The sequence below is a fragment of the Mastigoproctus giganteus genome, chromosome 14 (assembly GCF_048544385.1).
Source record: "Mastigoproctus giganteus isolate SK-2022 chromosome 14, ASM4854438v1, whole genome shotgun sequence".
Taxonomy (NCBI): domain Eukaryota; kingdom Metazoa; phylum Arthropoda; class Arachnida; order Uropygi; family Thelyphonidae; genus Mastigoproctus; species Mastigoproctus giganteus.
Genome location: NC_143588.1, coordinates 45,900,363 through 45,922,015, shown reverse-complemented (window position 1 = coordinate 45,922,015; position 21,653 = coordinate 45,900,363). Strand labels below are relative to the sequence as shown.

The following is a 21,653-nucleotide window of genomic DNA, read 5'->3' as shown; positions in this document are numbered from 1 at the left end:
TCTTCAGTCCTAGATTATAATGGATGCGCTATTGCAGATCCAACTGCAATAGCCAATTCTCTTGGGGAAACATTCTCTAACATCTCTGCAACATCTTCGTATTCCCCAGAGTCCCTGGTCCTGAAATATAAAATCGAAAAAAAAGGCACTTAACTTTAAATCTAATTGCATTTATCCCTACAACGGGGATTTCACTATTCAGGAACTGAAAAGAGCCCTCGCTCTTTCCAAAGCAAGTGCTGTTGGACCAGATGGCATCCATTATGATATGATTAAACATCTTTCACCAAAATCTATGGATTGTCTGCTCCTTCTGTATAACAGAATCTTTATTGAAGGGCAGTTTCCGTACTCCTGGCGAAAGGCAATCGTTCTTGCCTTTCCTAAGCCAGGAAAGGATCCAAAATTCACCACCAATTATCGTCCTATTGCTCTGACTAGCTGTCTATGCAAAATCCTGGAGAGAATGGTTAATTCTCGTTTAATATGGTATCTAGAATCAAATGACCTTCTCTCCAACATTCAGTGCGGCTTCCGAAGGAACCAGTCCACTTTGGACCATCTTATTAGACTGGAAACATCCATCCGGGATGCTTTCCTAAAACGCGAACACTTGGTGTCGGTGTTCTTTGACATGGAGAAAGCGTATGACACAACTTGGAGATTTGGCATCTTAAAAGATCTGCATAGCCTTGGCCTTAGGGGGCAACTCCCCATTTTTATTAAAAACTTTTTAGCCAATCGATCTTTCCAAGTTCATGTGGGATCCTCACTCTCTCGTTCCTTCAGCCAAGAGGAGGGAGTACCACAAGGATCAGTATTAAGTGTCACGCTTTTTGCCATCAAAGTAAATTCCATCACAGAACAACTTCCTCCAACTGTAAACAGTGCCCTCTACGTTGATGACTTTAGCATATTTTGTCAGTCATGCAACATGAGGGTTATTGAAAGACAACTGCAGAAAGCTATTGATCGCCTCAACTCCTGGGCTCTTGCTAATGGCTTCAGGTTCTCGCCGGAGAAGACCGTTTGCATACACTTTTGTTGTAAGCGTAATCTTCATCCTGAACCTGAATTAAAGCTCGGACAAAATGCAATTCCGGTAGCAGCGGATATAAAATTATTGGGACTCGTATTCAATAAAAAGCTGACCTTTCTGGAACATATCCGTCAACTCTGCACAAAGTGCGCAAGAGGGCTGAATATTCTGTGCTCTCTTTCCTCAACATCTTGGGGTGCGGATCCATGCACCCTACTACGCATCTATCGTGCACTTGTACAATCCAGACTAGATTACGGGTCCCTGGTATACAATTCGGCCAGAGACAGTGTACTTCAATGGCTGGATCCTGTCCATCATCAGGCTCTCCGTATCGCTATTGGAGCATTTCGAACATCTCCTGTCCAGAGCTTATACGTCGAAGCAAACGAACCACCGTTATCACTTCGACGTAAGCAGTTGTCCTTAAAGTATGCCTTAAAACTGAAATCCCTGCCAGACCATCCTACGTGGCCATTCGTTTTTGAGCCACGATGGAACTGAAAAGAACTGAAAAGAAATGGAACTGATGGGAAAATCTGTACAACACCCGTAAGACTGCCAATTGCCCTTTTGGTATTCGTCTCCAAGAGCTACTCAATGAACTTAATATTAAGGTAGACAAGGTTGCCCAAACACCAAAGCAACCCCTGCCACCCTGGCATGCTCATGTTCCAACATGTGACTTCTCCCTTATAAATTGGGGAAAGTCGGACACTCCATCATCTGTCTACCTGCAGCTTTATTCAGCACACGAGCTGAACATTCTGACTTCGCGCCAGTTTACACAGACGGTTCAAAGTCGGAATCATATGTGGGATCTGCCGCTGTCTTTACAGACAGCACTACATCGGAGCAGATTCCTTCTGAATGTAGCATATTTACTGCAGAGCTGCACGCTATTGAGTTAGCCTTGGATCACATTAGTGAATGCCAATACCAACGGTTCATTTTATACTCTGAATCTCTAAGTGTTTTACAGGCCTTAATAACTGTGAGATATAATTCTCATCCAGTTCTGTCTAGCATTCAGCAGAAGATTCACTTCCTCCGTGAACGTGAATATGATATCCGCTTCTGATGGATTCCTAGCCATGTTGGGATTAGTGGAAATGATTTGGCTGACACCGCAGCCAAATCAGCAGTTTCCAGTAATAATCGCTACCTGTTAGTCCCCTATACAGACTACAGGCAAATAATACACGAAAAAATACACTCCCAATGGCAGGATTCGTGGAATAGACAGACTGCGAATAAATTATATCGTATAAAGCCTGTAATTGAACCATGGCAGTCTAGTCTGCGCAGGAATCGTAAGGAGGAAGTTGTTCTTGCCCGGACCCGCATAGGACATAGTCATTTGACTCATTCATTTTTGCTGAGGGCTGATGACCCTCCTATGTGTGAGTCCTGTGGCACAGTTTTATCCATGAGACACATTTTAATTGATTGTCCAGATTTTAGCAATATCCGTTTTACCGCTTTTAATCATCTGACTGAGCCGTATACACTCAGTCAGATTTTATCCGACAATGACAATGTGTCTACTGTTTTTAGCTTTTTAAAATCAATAAATATTTTTGCTCGTATATAAAATTTACATTTTTCTTTTATATATTTGTTATACCTTTGGACATAGTGACCTAACTATTTAGGTCACTGAAAGTTTATACTTTTTTATAAATGACGTGGTCTTGGCGCATTATAGCCTTAGTAGCTAATGCGCCAATAAAATCCAAACCAAACCAAACCTGGAGCAATATGGCCTTAGTTGCTAATGCTCCTAAAAACCAAATAACAAACATAACAACAAACAAGAATGCCTTATATAATTTTCACATTATATAAGGCATTCTTGTTTGGTGTGAAGATGAGAGGGATTAAATTTTATATGATATGCAGTCCATTTTTGGTGTGCTGTGTGAATCCAGATATAAATTTGCATGTGCAGAATATATAAATCTTTAAATATTATTATTTAATTCAATGTACCATCTCATTAATTTTATGTTATTGTTGTTTTGAAAGTGGCCAGTAGCACACGGGCTACACAAGTGTTATTTTTATTTGTGAAAATTTATTTGCTATAACATCTATCTCATCTGCTGTGAATGTGGATCATTTCAGTAATTTACACATTCATAGGTCTGCAGCATAAAAATTTTTTATGCTGCAGGCACAAATTACTGTGGTGACAATTTAGTTATATCTCCTCCTAGCAGATACATGAGATGTTCAAAATGCAAAATAGCTTGAATGAAAATTAGTCAACTACCACTTGGAAATTTTTTAACAGTGTGAAAGGAATATCCCACACAGAGGAACAAAATTTAAAAACTAGATATCTTTTTATGCAATTGGTTAAAAGTTTACAGCATTATACCCAACTTCTATATGTAAAACAGCTCCAAAGGAAATAAGAAAGCCATGTTCTGCTTGGGAATTTTTTAACAATAGCATAATATTCCTCATACAAAAGTAAAAATTTGATTTATAAAATAAATGTGCTGTTATCAACTAATGATGTACACATTAAAAAACACTCTTATACCACATTTTAAAATTGCTCATGAATGTAACTTTAAAAGCATAGGTATTTTCTATGCCATTGGATTAGGTCAGACATTTGGCAGTGTTGGGTGACTAATGTTGCCTAACACTGCCAAATGTTCAGTGGCGTTAGCAATGCTCCAATGGCAAGCCAAACATGGTTCATTTGGTAATTTACATAATTCACAGGTTGGCCACAAAATTAACATTGTATATTTTATATCATAATTGTGAATACGATTATAGACATGCTAAATCAAGTGACATATGAGATAACACACGATAAACTGATTGACATATGAGATAATACATGATAAACTGATTGACATATAGACATAACAGATGATAAACTGATTGACAGATGATAAACATAACAAATGATAAACATAACAGATGATATACTGATTGGCAAAAGGGCATAGCAGATCAGCATCATAATTTAAGTGATCAATTGATATAGTGTTCAGATCAATCAGCACTTAACAGGAAAGCAGTTTGCCAAAAGTTTCCTTAGATTGCTGATAGTTTTAATTTTTTTTTTTTTTTGTGATCATTCCAGAATTCTTAAACGAAAAAAAAAGACCAGACTTAGAGGCATTTATCTTGAACATACCTTATAATTAAATATAAAGTGCAATGTAATCACAATAGCAAGCTCTTTTAGGTACTACTGTATTCAGGGCCATACCTCCAATGTCTTTTTAGTGTTGGAAGCAATGGCAAACTCATTAAGTGTTGTTTCTGTGCCTTAATAATCATGCATTATTGATGAACAGTATTATAATCTTTCATAAAAGTTTTCTTATTATATCCCTTTTCTAGCCTACATATTACTGTATCTAGTTTTTGGGTTATCATTAGCACAGGTGCATTTGTAAATATGCAAGGCTTAGAAAAATATCCATATTCTGATTTCTACAGAAGGAAGTCAGCAAAAAAAAAAAAAATCAAATAACTGATGCTCAAAAATATTTTTATTTACAAAAAGCTATATTTTTATAGTCTTAAATAAAAATTGTTTAATTACATTTATGTATGTCTTCAGTTGGCAATACGAACATATCCTCTTTGCAGTTGGTTATATTGATCATTGCAACTGTTTCAAAATAAAATTAAAAGTTTTAAAAATATTTCAAATGTTTTAAAATTAAAATGCAACGTTAAGATAGTTTAGAAAAATTTTCAAAACATCCAATTATATAATATATTTAGATTTCATACAAATGAGCAGTTTTGTTGTTGCTAACATTACAATGTCCATAACAATTGCAGAAATGCTTGTCAATCTGCAGTCTACTGCATTTCATTACTTCGTAGAATGTTATACTGTTGATTGAGTGCTCATATTCTTCACTTACAGAATAATGAACACAATATTGTGAATGAGTATTGGAGTACTGATGACCAAATACACATGCCTTCCATTTACTGGGTGCATGGAGGGAAGCCTTAACAGTAGAAGGCTGAATGAGTGTATATGTTCTCCATTTACCAAGTGCATAGCAGGACGTTGCCAGAGGTTTTCATAATCTCTTTTTTTTTTTTTTTTTTTTACCTTCAAAAAACTTTGTCCTTAACAATCCTCCATGGATAGGCAGCTAGGTAGTGTTATATTCAGTGAGTAAGCTTGGTACACGTAGTTAGTTCCTTTCGAAGTGTTACCTGTAAATCCAGGCTCAGCCTCATTATATGAGATATTGCACAATGCTATTAAAACTTGCCTTTTAAAACACTGATTGCTGGAAGAACAGATTGTTTCAGTTGATCGGCAAATCTGATCACAGTGATGTATGTGATACTGCACTGATCATTTACTACAGACAGTTATTTCCCAGTATCCCCTTACCTATAACTTTCCAGGAGTGTTCTAATTGTATAACTCAAAGGATTACTCATAAAGAAAAAAAAAAAGAGTAAATTTTGATGGTGCACTTATATTTGAATATTGTGTAGTTTCTGTTTATTAAAGTTTATTCTTTTATGACTTTTTCATAAAAGTAATTTTAACTCTTTCAACAGTATGTATACACATACATGCATTTTTTGTGTGTGTGTGTGCTCTGAGCAGTACATAGTGTCACTTTTTCTGGAAATCTCTTCCAAAAGTTAATTAAATTGAATCAAGTAATAAATAAATAGATGTAAAAGAATATTATTGTATCAAAAAAGTATTTTTTATTATTTTTTTGCAAATTTTTGGTAGTAATTAGGTGTGTTAGCATAATGTGCCTATTGCCTTCAGCATTTCAGTCAGTCTGAAATAATTCATTTCTTAGCAGATGGTCTTGCCTTATAGAAATATTTGTTGAGCCATCCCAAATTTCATGAAAATTGGACCAAATAGAAATTTGACAATTATTATTCCTTTGTTCATCTGCATGTAATAACTGAACTCCCAGTGGATGGATCTTCATGAAATTTTATATTTGGGCCCTTTAGAAAGTTCAGTTGAACCATCCGAAAATTATTATTTGTTTGTCCATCTATCCATCCATACACGTGCAATAACTCGATTCGCAGTAGATGGATTTTCATGAAATTTTATATTTACAGTGGTACCTCGACATACGAGTTTAATTCGTTCCGTAACCTTGCTCGTATGTCAAATTGCTCGTATCTCAAAGCAATTTTCCCCATTGAAATTAATTGAAATGCCATTAATCCGTTCCAGCTCCCAAAAAACCACCTCAGTTGTTTTTGTTAAGTGTTTTTGAATAAGAAAAATGTACTGTATTTACAAGAAGAAACATTTATTTATAAATAACAAATACATATTCTATAGAAACATAATAAAAGAAAAGGTGAAGTGCTTACGGAAGCGTATAATTTTCGTCATTGGTCTTCGCTTTTTTTGTCACGCTTTGCTCATTTTCACCTGCAGATCGTTTAAAAAAACTGTCCAAGGAGGTTTGTTTCTTCCTCCCTTTCAGGATATTGCGGAAATGTGTTAGGCAAGTTTCGTTGAACAACTCCGATGCACGACCAGTTGCAACTTTTTCGGGGTGATTTTTATCCACGAACTCTACAACTTTCTCCCACATTCCCAAGATCTCCTTTATATTTCTTGTAGAGATAACCTTCTCCATCTCTGGCTCCTCTTCAAAACTAATTTTTCGTTGAACCACCATATGCTGCTGCGAATGTAGATCGTGTAACTCCTCGGTTGTCAACTCCTGAGTCTGTTCCTCGACAAGTTCGTTCACATCTCTCTCATCCACCTCCAGACCCATGGATTTTCCCAGAGAAACAATCTCCTCTACCACTGACACTTTGGGTTCCAATCCTTCAAAAGCCCTTTCAGCTACAGCCTCAGGCCACAGCTTCTTCCATGCAGATATTAAGGTCCTAATTGTAACACCCAGCCAGGCCTGATCAATAATTCTTAGGCATATCACGATGTTAAAGTGGTCCTTCCAGAACTCTCGAAGGGTAAGGTTTGTGTTCTCTGTCACTTCAAAGCAGCGCCGAAAAATAACTTCTAAAATTAGAAGTTATTTTTCGAAGTTTAAGAAGTTATTCTAACTTCTTAAAATTAGAAATCACCTGCTGATCCATGGGCTGCAGGATAGGAGTGGTGTTGGGTGGCAGGTAGAGAACCTTTATAAACTTGAACTCTTCGAGTAAATCATCTTCGAGATTTGTTGGGTGAGCAGGGGCATTGTTGAGGACGAGAAGGACTTGCATGGGTAGGTTGTTTTCCTGTAGATACTTTTTTAACAGAAGGACCAAACACCAGATTTATCCACTCCACAAAGAATTTCCTGGTGACCCACGCCTTCGGATTTGCCCTCCACATAACTTGTAGTTTTTCTTTTAAAATCTTATGTGACTTAAAGGCTCTGGGATTTTCCGAATGGTATACTAGCAGAGGCTTGATTTTTCAGTCGCCACTCGCATTGGCACAAAGTGCTAGAGTTAATCTATCCTTCATGGGTTTGTGACCTGGCATCGTCTTCTTCTCTGCCGTTATGTAAGTCCTATTCGGCATCCTTTTCCAGAAAAGCCCTGTCTCGTCACAGTTGAAGACTTGCTGAGGGATGTATCCTTTGGCTTCTATCAGTTCGGAAAACGTTTTGATGTAAACCTCAGCTGCCTTCACATCCGAACTTGCTGCCTCACCATGCCTGACGACGGAGTGAATGCCGGTCCTTTTCCTAAAGTTGTCAAACCAGCCCCGACTGGCTTTAAACAAGTCTTCCGATTCCTCGTTTGTGGAAGTGTGTGGGATCTGCTTCAGCAAATCACCGTAAATCGCTCGTGCCTTCTCACATATGATACTTTGTGTTAAGAATCCTCCTTGAAGCTGCTTCTCTGTCACCCACACCATCAGTAGTTTCTCCATTTTCTCATGGAGAGAGGTCCGGAGCTTAGAAATTATTGTAACGCCCTTGGCTGGCGTTATACCCTTTATCAACTTCTTCTGTTTAAGCACAGTACCTATCACTGATGTGCTACGCCCGTACATCCTCGCCAAGTCAATTACTCACACACCTTGTTCATGTTTTTCTATGATTTCACGCTTTAATTCAATAGACATCATCTTCTTCTTCGGACCCATGGTTATAAAAATAAATTTGATAATGTTTTGTAAATGTACAAAAAGCAAAAAACGCGAACCCAACTTATCAAAAATGCTACGAAAACGAGGGAAACAAGCACACAGACTGAGGTCTAGTCTGAGGTGGGAGAAACTGTTAGACGCTGCACACGACCCCAACATGCGCCCCGCATGTTGGGGTCGTGTGCGATTCCTCGCATCTCAAATCTTGCTCTCATCTCAAAGCAAAATATCGCTCGCTCGGCGGCTCGTATCTCAAAACACTCGTATATTAGGGCACTCGTATATCGAGGTACCACTGTAATTTTTTTAGAATGATTTTTTTTAGCATTAGCATTAATAGAGGCATATGATGCAAGAAAGCCAGCTTATTATGCAGCATCAGCCAAAAAACACCAAAAAAAAAACTCCCATTTCATCCCTCCATTCGTTCCAAATACCTGTCCAGCTCAGCCTTAAATTTATTTAGGCTATCAACTTCCACAACAAAGGATGGAAGTCTGTTCCACCAACCAACTACCTGCTGGCTAAAGGCAAACTTCTGCACATCTATCCTACAACTGTCTTTCCTCAATTTGAATTTATGCCCTCTCAGGTGATTATTCTGAGCAAGAGGAAAAGTCCCATCAGCATTGAGCATGCTCAAACCATTCAAGGCTTTATACACCTCATTCAGATCACCTCACAGGTGCCTATTCTCCAGACACTGTAATGTGCAAAACTTAAGCCTTTCTTCGTAAGAGCAACCCTTTGTTCCATTCACTAATCTTGTTGCCCTTCTCTGTACTCGTTCCAACAGCTCTATATCCTTCTTAAAATGAGGCCTCCAGACCTGTATACAGTACTCAAGACGTGGCCTGACCATTGCCTTATACAAGGGGATTATCACCTCCTTATCCCTGCTAGAAAAATTCCTATATATCATTGACAAGACACCATTGAGCTACTCTTGCAGACTGTCTGCACTGCTCAGAATACTTCATATCTACCTGTGCAATTACCCCCAGGTCCTTTTCATTCTCTACCACTGTCAGTGTAGTATCACAGAGTTGATATGTTACTCTGGGGTTACTGCTTCCCATATGTAGTACTTTACATTTGCCAATGTTAAACTTCATTTGCCACCTCTCAGCCCATCTGCTCAACTTTTCTAGATTCTGTTGCAGCAGCATACTGTCATTAGTGTCCTTAACAACCCTGCCACCCTTCGTATCGTCTGCAAACTTGGACATTAAGCTTGATATACCATCAATATCATTTATAAATACAGAAAACAACAATGGACCCAACACTGAACCCTGAGGGACTCCACTAATAACATTAGTCCACGATGAGCAGTGTCCATTGATTACCACTCTCTGTGTTCTCACACTCAACCATCCCTTTATCCATTTTGCCTCCTTTAGCAATTTGCCTCCAATGCCAGACTGCTTAAGGGTTTGCCTACTTCCTTTGCTGCCTCCTTTAATATAACTGGATAGATCCCATCCACCCTGGGTGCCTTTTCTATGTTTATCTTCAACAATTTTTTCTCCACTTTCCTCTCAGTTATTACAAAATGATCTAGCTCACTGCCAGAGTTTAATTCACCTCTGGCATTCCCCTCCCTGAATAACTCCTCATGGGTGATTGTAGATGCAAAATACTCATTTAGTTTGTTAGCCACCTGAGCAGGATCATCAACAGTTGAACCATCAATATCCAGTGGGCCAATCTGATTCATCCCTTTCCTTCTTGAGTTTACATAGGTAAACAACTCTTTGCTGTTTTTCTTTGAATGAATTGGCAATATGGTGGATGCACTAAAACAAAATGCTTTCAGTTCATTCATAAAACTCATTGCATTTCGCTCTTTTTTTTACATAATTACATAAATCATGTCTTATTAACCATTTGCTAATACACATGAATTTTTTTTTTGGCTGGTGCAGCAAAAGCCTCAGGCTTCCTTGCACCATATGGCTAATAATAATTATAATAATATTAATATTAGAATGATTTACATATAAATTTATCACTTTTAAAACAAAAATTTTAAATTCCACAAAAAAAAAACACATCAGAGATCACTGCTCCAAGGCTGCATGTGTTCCTTGAATTGACTGCCAAAAGGGTAAAAGGAAAGGAAAACGTTTTGATATTATTTTATGTATTTGCAAATAGATTACTATAGCTTCATTATAACAAATGTTGCAAAAAAAAAAAAAATAATAATAATAATTTATACACCTCATTTCTCATTTATAGTTTACATACAAAGCTGACCACCAGCAGTTGAGTTTCCTGCAGCTGCTAAGTGAGAGGGCACAACAAAATATCACTTATCATTGTCGTAACTCAGTTGCTTATTTTGATTCAAATCATAAGCATTACAAGCGGGCACTTAAGCTAATGGCTTATAATGATTTGGAGCTGGTTGCTGAAAGCATTCCAATGTTTACTTACACGTCGCTAAATGATGGTTGTCAGGTAGGAATCATTACAATGCTGTTAAGTACTTTTTAGTCTTAAGCCTTAGTTTAAAGATTTGATAAAAGAAATTAGATAAAAATTTAATCATTATTATATGTGGATGTTTTTATGCTGATAAATAACATCATGCAAGATATTCAAGGATCTCTGCATAAAATAGATGAAGATTGTAGAAAGAGAATTTGGGCATGAAAATTAGTTACACAAAACAAAAGTTTTGAAAGATGGGAGGGACAAGAAAGTTTCAATTTTAGACTAAATAACCAAAAACTGCAACAAGTTAGTAATCAGTAAAAAAAAAATATTTGAAACAAAAATGAATGGTAATAGGCCCAGAGGCATTCTGGGAGAAAGATGGATTACTGTGTTAAGCAAGGAGTAAAAGAAAGAGGACTTACTTGGCCAGAGCCAAAACTTTAACAGGAAATAAGATAGCATGGAAGAAAACATTGATTGAAAGTTGATAGGCTGGTGATTTGTACTACCATGAGTTACGGGTTTTTATTTATACAGATACAGAATTAATTTCTGTCTGATTGGATACTTCTGCTGGCTACTGATAAGTAAGTATGCATGTTCAGATGGATGGTGATAAAACATGGTGTATGTATCGATGGATGTATTTAAATGGACATATGTTAATTGGTCATTACTTGTTTTTCTAAAATAGAAATGTTTTGAATTTCTATTTTCATTTTACAGTCAAAGAAAATTAAAGCACAACTGTATACAAAAAGAAATCAGATGGGTTTCTTACATTGGATGTTACAAACTGGCTTTGATTCATCCCACAGTGCCATTCTGCTTACCAAAAGTGCTCCCCCCCCTGGGCAATCACATCCTTTCGTCTAGGCTTTGAGTCAAACAAGCCAGACTTCTCTGTCACCCATTTAAAGTTTGAGAATAGGTTCAAGTCATTTTAGTCCCGATCATGCCATCAGGGCATGATCAAGGTTGAAATTTCAGCCTGATCATGGCCTCTAATCATGCCATCATTAAAAACGTTTTTTCAGATTATTAAATGCTTTACCTGCAATAAAAAGGAGGATTTTTAAATCCTCATATAATCTTAAAATTCTCTCCAATGCCACTTTTAATGATAGCCATCCTGTTTTGTTGCAGCCTAATAACTGTCGACACTGAGCATTGGCTGAATCACTGACTTCTTTTAATTGCTCTACTTTGACTGTGTATATATTTATATATATATATTTTTTTTATATATATACAGGGTGATTCACTACCAGTGCGACAAACTTGCAGGAGGTGTAGGGGACACAAAAGACGAATCGGAATCACATAGCATTGCGGGGTCCGAAATGCCTTCGTCATGCAGTAGAGGACGTTGAACGGGAGGTCATGTGAACAGCGATCCCGCTGGAAATCAGCATTTGCGAACCAGTTCCCGCGGCAGTAGGATGGACGAGTATTCAAACGTTGAACTGGCCGACATGCACCTCACGTATGGAGCTGCGGACTGTAACGGGCGCGCCACTCTGCGCTTGTACCAGGAACGTTTCCCGCACAGGCGTGCTCCTCATCATAAGATTTTTGCACATGTGCACAGAAGGTTACGTAAGACTGGTTGTTTCACGAGAGGTACCATGAATCGAGAGCGAACGACGAGGATGCCAGACAATGAGGAGAATGTCCTATGTCTTGCAGAAGGCAATCCGAGTACAAGTACTCGAGCAATAGGCCAACGGTATTTCCCAATCCACTGTATGGAGGATACTGTCAACAAACCAAATGAGTTCATACCATCTGCAACGCGTCCAATCATTGGAGCCTGCGGATTATCCACTCCAGAGGACTTTTGCTACTTGGTTTCTTCAACAGAGTGCAACAGACAGCGCATTTGCTGCGTCCATATTGTTGAGGATGAGGCAAGTTTCACAAGAGAGGGAACCTTCAATCAACATAATGCCCATTTGTGGGCTTTGGAGAACCCCCATGGTAGGCAAACATGTGCAACTGAACGCCATTTCTCTGTCAATGTTTGGGCCGGCATTGTTGGAGACCACCTCATTGGACCGTACCTTCTGCCCCCTCATCTGGACGGTAGGGCATACTTGATCTTTCTACAGCAAGTCCTGGACGAACTTATTGAAGAAGCACATGTTCCACAGTCATTGCGCCGCTCAATGTGGTTCCAGCATGATGGGGCTCCCCCACATTACACCAATGACGTCCGCCAACACCTAAACGTTTCATTTGGACAGCATTGGATAGGTTGTGGTGGTCCGGTTCATTGGCCTGCTAGATTGCCGGACCTATCGTGCCTGGACTTCTTCTGCCGGGGTCAAATGAAGACATTGGTGTACGAGACCCCTGTTGATTCAGTTGAAGACCTCATCGCTTGCATCTCTGTAGCTGCTGGGGAGATTCGAGACACGCCAGGAATCTTCCAGAACATTAGGGATTCCATGCGGCGGCGCTGTGAAGCCTGTGTGACTGCTTCTGGTCGAACTTTTGAACACCTTCTGTAGCATGGCTTTTTGCCAATGTAAAACTTGTCATTAAAATGATTTCTGTTACACTAACGAGTTGCTGTTTCTGTTCTTCTTCTTTGCTTCTTTGTTCACACGACCTCCCGCATGACGAAGCCATTTCGGACCCTGCAATGCTATGTGATTCCAATTCGTCTTTGTGCCCCCTACACCTCCTGCAAGTTTGTCGCACTGGTAGTGAATCACCCTGTATATATATAATTTATTTTATAAAAATACGTTATTGATACCTTCATCTGGTGAACTTCCCAAAATGCACTTACCGTACTGGCAAGTGGTAACAACAATTTTATTTATTTTTTTAAATAGATCATTCTTGAATAATGTTGTGTCTTAAACTAGAATTATTTTGGAGATTTCACATAAAACCTTTTAATCCTGAAATTTTAAACTTGCCACCTTCATATGCTGTTATAATATTGGTATGTAGTATTGTATTATAATGCTTTATAATAAAATATAGAATAATTGGATATCCTGCTTAAGAACAAAATATTTACAATGATCCTTCAAAACACATGACTGCGCTGCTAGTTTTGTATAGTTGGTCATCTTACCTGTGTTGACATAGTGGATGACATATTTGAATAAGTGAATGCTGGAGTCATTAGGTTGAATTGAAACATACATTCCCCTTGTGATTCCATTGCTGAGATTACTCTAGTTTTTAAATCACCAATGGAGATTTCACATTGTTTAGAGTAATTTTCAAGCAACTGTATTATTATTTTTTTTTTTTCACATTCTATATGTAGTTGATATTACAAAACATTATTTTTTTTAAATTTTTTTAAAAGGTTACAGTTTTTTTAATTGCATATTGTAAAGGTAATGATGACTAATAAGAAATTAAAGAGAAAAAAAAAATTTATTTAATTTTTTTTAAACTGAAGATAGCATTCATCCAAAAATATGAAAAATACTTTTCATTGTTTTTTTTTTTTATTGAACATGTTAATTTCCATAATTCTGTAGTGCTGATTTTAAAAATAACATAAATTTTGCTCTATCAAAGTTTTTACCCTAATCATAAAATGAATATGTATTTTCCTGTCCTTAATTTTATTATATTATTATTTTGTGATTAAAATATTTTTAACTCAGGCCAAAGGTTTATTTTAATTAATTTCCATTTTAAAATAAAGAAATAAAGCTAGTACCGGTATTTTAGGTAAATATTTTTAGTACAAATTAAATTATTATTATTTATTTATTTATTGTGTTTCTTTGAATGTCTTTCTTTTCTGTGACCAGCAGTAATCAGCCATCACATTCCACCTCTGATCTTTCTGAATTTACCTCAATGAATTAGCAAAATTCTTCTCCTTGTTTTTTTTTTTTTTTTTGCTGACATCAAGACACCAATCTGAAGAATATCCAATCAGGTCACCTGTGAGGTGCCTGGTTGCCAAGATCCGTAGACCACATAATCAGAGTCTTTCCTCATATGGTTGTCCTGCTGATCTGACTATTCAAGTTGCCTGTCTTTAGACCCTCTCAAGAAACTCGATGTCTTTTTTCAGATGAGGTCTCCATACTTGAATACAGTACTCCAAATGTGATCTTACAATTGCCTTAAACAGTGGAATTATAACCTCCCTATCTCGCCAGGATAGGGTTCAATAAATTATCGATAGGACACTTTGGGCTATCCTGGCTGCCTGTTTACACTGTTCAGAAAACTTCATATCTGCCCTTTATTGTAACTCCCAGATCCCTTTCCTCCTCCACTGTTTTTAATTCAACCATACCAAGTGTATAATTTATTTCTGGGTTGCTATTGCCCCACTCTAAGACCTTGCATTTAGCAGCATTAAAACATAGCTGCCACTTCTTTGAACAGCTTTGAAGTCTGTTCAAGTCATCCTGAAGGAGCACTGCTTAGAACTGATCATTGATGACTCTGCCAATATTTATGTCATCAGCAAATTTTGACATCATACCTTCTATCATTTTGTCAATGTCATTTATGAAAATGAGAAGCAACAGCAGTCCTAGAACCAATCCTTCAGGGACCCCACTCCCGGCATTACACCAATCTGAAGAATATCCATTAATCACAACCCTCTGCCTTCTGCCCAGCAGCCACCCAACAATTCATCTTAGAATCTTACCAGTAATTACAACCTGCTCAAGCCGATACAGTAACTCTCAGTTGGGACCGAGTCAAATGCTCTGCTAAAATCCAAAACTATGTCAAAATTGATATCTACATTCAGTTCATGAGTAGCTGTGTTGAAGTAGCCCATTAAGTTAGTTAAGCATGATTTATCCTTAACAATTTATTCCATGTTGTTTGTCCTTCAGAATGTCATATATATATCTAAATGTCCCTGAGTTGCACTCTTGATCACTGCCTCAATGTTTTTTCTACCACTGAAGTCAGACAAACTGGTCGGTAATTACTAACTTCACTCCTAGAACCACTTTTGTATATTGGCGATACGTTGGCACTTCTCCAATCCACCCTCAAAACTACCAAGTATATGCCATCAACTCTGGAGCCTTTCTTGCCTTTATGCTCAAAAGTTTTTGTGATAAACAATCATCTGTAATTACAACATCACTAATTTCATATGGCTCAGCCTCTTCTCAGCATAAATGGTCTTTCATCAGTAAAGACAGATGCAAAGTATCTGTTCAATTCATCTGCAACATCAGCTGGATTGTCTTTGACTTTCCCAGACCCAGTGCACAAAGGTCCAATCTGATTTGCTTTTTTCTTCCTTGTATTCACATACATGAAAAATTCCTTGTCCCCATTCTTTGGTATTTTAGCCAATGCTTTCCATACACAGCTTTGGCCTCCCTGACCTTATTTGTGGTACTATTACAGATCAACTTGTACCTGTTATAGGCTTCAGTACTTTTCACTGCACTGTGATTGTCTCATGCTATCTTTTTCTGCTCTATTTGACAAGCCAACTCTGCAGACATCAATTCTGGCATCCTTCTGCAATATTTTCTTAAAGGTATGTTTGCATTCGTGGCTTCAGTGATTTTTGCTTTAAAAGTATTTGATAATTCAAATGTATTCACCATCCCTCAGCAATCCGCCCAGTTCACAGATCATATAGCACCTTAAACTGTCAAAGTTCCCTCTTCTGAAGTTAAAACCTATACCTTTAAGTACTGCAACATCTTTCTTCATCTTCCAGCTGACAATTGCACGATTACTTCCTGACAATGGTTCCTGTACTTTAAGCTCTGTGATATCATCTGAATCATTAGTAATGATGGGGTCAAGAATATTCTCACCCCTGGTACTTTCTCTAACATGCTGATACAAATAATAATCATCTAGTTTATTTAAAAAAGATTTTCCCCATCGTGGGTATCCTTTCACTTATTCCAATCAATTCGGTGCAGATTAAAGTCACCCATAATAAGACATTAATGCTTGTTTGCCCATTCTATCTGCATGTAAAGACTCATTATATTCTTCACAATCTTCTAGTCTGTAGATTACTCCCACTCCCATTGTTCCTTTGCTTCTGACTAACTTACACCATACAGATTCTATGCTGCAGATGTAACTTCAGACTCAGTAAAAACTCTTTTTGTGCTCAGGCTGCTTTTGATCACCTTCTATATTCCCTAAATGCGTTATATATGCCATGGTGGAACTCGTCAACACCAATTTCCTGGTGGCACCATGTTTCTGTTAGCCCTATTATATCAGCATTAGTTGTCCTAACTAGGAGTTCAAATTCAGGCATTTTATTGACAGTGCTCCTGACATTACTGTACACACAGTTGAGACTATGTAATCTTCTATAGTTTACTACCCTAACACACACACCTTGAAGTAATTTAGGTTTGTACTCCAAGATGTATCTTCCCTCTCATTTGAAACATTGCTACCCTAAGAACATCTTAAGATCGGCTATTGTGGCAACAAACAAGAATCTGTGAGGTGAATGCAAATATTACTTTGACCCATATCATCAGATAAACATGGTTCTAAATTACTCTTCTCCCCTCTAGCTAGCAGTTTCCCTGAACACTTAGGGTATCCTGAATGTTATTGGCAAAAATCCTGGCACCACCTTTGTTCAAATGAATACCATCTCTACAAAACAGATTCCTACTACCTACAAATGCAGGCCATGCTGATAAAAATTTCCCCCTAGAGCCTCTCTTGCAGATTCTCTCAAGTCTCGAGTTAATCGACAAAGCTTTCAGCACAAAATCCCTCCTATCATGTCTGGGCAGAATTGCAGACACATAACTTGTGCCATTTTTTCAACATAAACCTGTATTTCTCCAACAGATGGTCAGGTCATATACGCTTAATATCGTTAGTCCCCAAGTGAATAATAATTCTCTTGTTACTTCCCTTAAAATCTGACAATCTGTTGGTAACATCATCAATTGTTGCTCCTGGCAAACACACTGTGGTTCTAGCCTACCTATCTTTATTATATTAGTTAAAGTAAATTTTTGTAAACAGCACATGACATCCTTTCTTTGATGAGAAGTTGCAATTAGGATAGAAAAACTGTTAAGGGCTAAACTAGACAAAAATATACATGAAGTGAGAAGTGATTTTTTGGAGAAATCATGTGACTGCACTATTATAGGCTAGACAGTTTGGTTTTGATATAGTTTTCTGAAAACATGGTAAATTCTATGACATCAGAAATAAATACACAACAAAATTAGTAAATCAGTAGGACTGAAGTAATGGCCACCAAAAGAAAAAATTATACAGTTGAAGAAAAACAAAAGATTATCGAAAGAGTTAAGGGTGGTGAAACAAAATGCAGTATATTTCACAAGTGTGAAATTCCAAAAGGAACTAGTTGCAGTTGGATAAAAGAGGAAGAAAAATTGCATTCATTCACAGACTCCATAGTCTACAAATGAAGTAGGCTTCCAAAGAAAGAAAACTAGACTTTATGAAACAGTGATGTGGACCAATGCTTAACAAGTGGTTTCTACAGAAGCATAGTGAAAGAGTACCAAAAATGGGGTAATTTTGAAAGCACAGGTACTTAAATTTCATACGCTACTTGGTGGAGATGATGACACATTTAAAGCTTCTGAAGGGCAGCTTTGAAGATGGAAGGCTTGTCATGGGATATCCCAAGTTAACCTTATAGCGAATCTGCATTTGGTGGCATTACAGTAGCAGAAGCATTTCCTGTATTTCTGAGAAATGTGATTCAAGACAGTGAATTCACAAATGAACAGAATCCACTACTGTTAAGTTTATAGTGCAGTGCTGTGACACAGCACTGTACTATAAACTTCTTTTAAATATCAGTCACTGAATATTTAAAAGGCACCCAACAAAGCAGGCATGAAAACTAACAGAGTGAATTACTGTGTAACTGTGCATAAACAAGGCTGGAAATCACAAGCAAAAGCTATTGTGCATTGGTAAAAATTGAGCACTTTCTTTCCAAAAAACTTGAAAAAAAGGCTCTATTACTTTTGGATCACTGCCCAGCTCATCCTTCAGCTGATGTCCTGAAATCAAAAGATGGCCAGATCACAGTCACATTTCTGCTAAGGAACACAACTGCAATAATTCAGCCCATGGAGCAAAGCATTATTTGAGCCTTCAAAGCCTACTATCATGGTGAGCTACTTGCTGGTGCTGTGAATGCAAATATTTAAGTTCTAGAATTTCTGAAAACATTAACACTGAAAAGATGTTGCATACAATATGGATTAGCATGGGAAAAAAGTAAACTCAACAGCAGTTGAAAACTGCTGAAAAAATAGTGGAAAAGACAAGATCCTTAATAATAATATTGACTTAGCAACATTTTCAGAACAAAAGCAAGGCTGTTTGTAATGTACTTGGTGGCAGTCTGGGTGCAAGTGACCTGGCTGCTTGGATTGAGGTGGATGTCCAAGCTCCAATTGCTCATTACCTGGGTGAGGAAGAAATCACAGCCTCTGTGAACAGTGGCGCCTCCGTAGCCAGGTGGGAAGGAGCAGCAGTGTGTAGCACACGCTTCTTGATTTGACCGGGGTTCGAGCCCGTCACCACCAAATACGGAAGATACGGAAAGGTCAGGGAATGACCACCGCATATCCCGGAGCAATATGGCCTTAGTTGCTAATGCTCCTAAAACACCAAATAACAACAACTGTGAACAGTGGAAAGACAATCGACAAACAGAAAGCCAGTGACATAGGGTTAGAAGATGATGTGGATGACTTATGTAAGGAAAAAGCACCAGAAATTAGCAAAGTGCTTGAAAATATTAATGAGGCGATGGCATAGCTAGAACATAAGAGTAATAGTGAACATCTTCATTTATTGCATTTGACCATTATTAAGAATTATGTACTGAAATGCTGTCACCAGTTCAAGCAAACTAAATTACATGACATTTTAGAATGGATGGTAAAATGTAAGTCCATAACAGCACTGTGTATTAGTAGAATAAAGGAAATGATATAACCTCTAATACTTTGTCTTTTAGTCTGTACACTCATAAAACATTAGTAAATAAACTATTTATTTACTAAATAAATACTTAAATAAGTAAATAAAGTATTTATTTTCTAAATAAAGTTTATTTATGTTAAAAAACTGTGGAAAAAAATAGTAAAATTTTTTTGCCTATAATGCTCTTCACTAATAATACATGTATTAAAGTTATCTCCTGACACTTGCATTATATTGAGGTTGCACTATATTTGATAGTGTTGCTTATAAGAGACTGCTGTACAAATTAGAGCAGTGTGACATTTACGGTGAGTTACTGCTACAGATAAAGGGATGGTTGAGTGGGAGAAGACAAAGTGGTTATCAGTGGACACTGCTCTTCATGGAGTTCCCCAGGGTTCAGTGCTGAGCCCATGGTTGCTTTCTGTATTTATTAATGATATTTATGAAGGTATATCAGACTTTATGTTTGGTTTTGCAGATGATATGTAGGTTTTCAAGGTGGTTAATGATAGTAATCAAGGTACTGCAACAAGGTCTAGAAAAATTAGGCAAGTTGGCTGAGAAATGACAATTGAAGTTTATCATTGAAAAATGCAAGGTACTCCATTTGGGTAGCAGTAATCTCAAATTACTGCTACCAACTTTGTGGTACTCAGGGTAATGGAAAATGAAAAAGACCTTTGTATCTGGAGTAACCAGTCAGATACGAAGTTCTCTGAGCAGTACAGACAGGCTGCCAAGATGACAGCTCATAGGGTTTTCAATTATACAAGAATATATACAAGAATTTTGCTATCAGAGATAAGCTATGATTATCCGATTTTACAAGGCAATGGTTAGGGCACACCTTGAGTACTGCATAAAGATCTGGAGGCCTCATTTTAGATGTGGATCTGCTGGAACAAGTGCAGAGAAGGGCAACTAGATTGGTGAAGGGAACAAAAGGGTGCTCTTGCTAAGAAAGGGTTCATTTCTGAAAATTGCAGCATCTGGAGATTAGGCACCTACAAGGTAATATGATTGACCTGTTTAAGGAAGGTAGCTTTGAATGCATTGGGGAAGCTCAATGCTGATGGCATTCTTCCTCTTACTCAGACTACACACACGAGAGGGTATAAATTTAAATTGAGGAAGGATGGTTGCAGGATAGATGTGGTGACACTTGCCTTCAGCCAGCAGGTAGTTAATTGTTGGAACAAACTTCCATCTGTTGGATTGAGAATGAAATGATAATATGCCTTTTTAATTATTCACGAGAAAAACAGTAGGCATCAGACTCACTAATGAAAGAGCTGTTTGTTTTTCTGCATTTGTGCTCCATGTGCTTACCACAATAAATCACATTATAGATAGAGTACAGCAACCATTGCTTATTTGCTCAATATTGAGAGTTCCTCAGTTCCTATTTATTTATTGTCTGGAATAAAAAAAAAAAAAAATGACTTTACTTTCTTTCTTCATTGGGTATTGCATCTACTAACAAATCCAAGGAAATTCATCTATTGGAAACAGTCAAAACTGATATCAAATTGATAACACCACATCATGCACTGGATAAAAAAAAAGTTTGTTATTGTAATTGCTTTTTTTTCATATCAGTACAGCACCTTTGCTGTATTTTCATAAATTCCAGTGCACTATTGAGTTTTCCTTTAGCTATCCTTTTCTGGGTCATCTGGACCCCAGATGGACCAGTTATATTACAGTTGACCACTTCAGGGTTAAAGGTATATATATCATGCCTTCATTATTGATTATATATTTTAAACTTCTAATGTAAAGTGTTAAACTGCTTCTCACTGTTAATGTTTATCCTTATTTACTCATCAAAAGACTAATTGAACCATCTAGTAGGGGCGAAAGACTAACTGAACCATCTAGTAGGGCGAAAGACTAATCGAACCATCTAGTAGCTGGTTCCCTCCAAAGTTTCCCTCAGGACAGCTGGTGCTCAAGGAAATCAGTCTCATCCGGTAAAGCAAATGATTAGAGGCCTTGGGGCCGAAATGACCTCAACCTATTCTCAAACTTTAAATGGGTGAGAAGTCTGGCTTGCTTGACTCGAAGCCTGGACGAAAAGATGTGAGTGCCCAGTGGGCCACTTTTGGTAAG

The 21,653-nt window shown here is 37.6% G+C and overlaps 1 protein-coding gene across 1 annotated transcript in view; it reads left to right on the top strand.

The window, feature by feature from the left end:
* LOC150075107 (uncharacterized) overlaps positions 1 to 21,653 on the top strand; it is a 617,581-nt gene that overhangs the window by 594,930 nt on the left and 998 nt on the right. Inside the window, exon 48 of the mRNA XM_090388926.1 lies at positions 10,395 to 10,616. Coding sequence (XP_090245052.1) covers positions 10,395 to 10,616 — 222 coding nt within the window. The remainder of the gene's footprint in view (positions 1 to 10,394; positions 10,617 to 21,653) is intronic.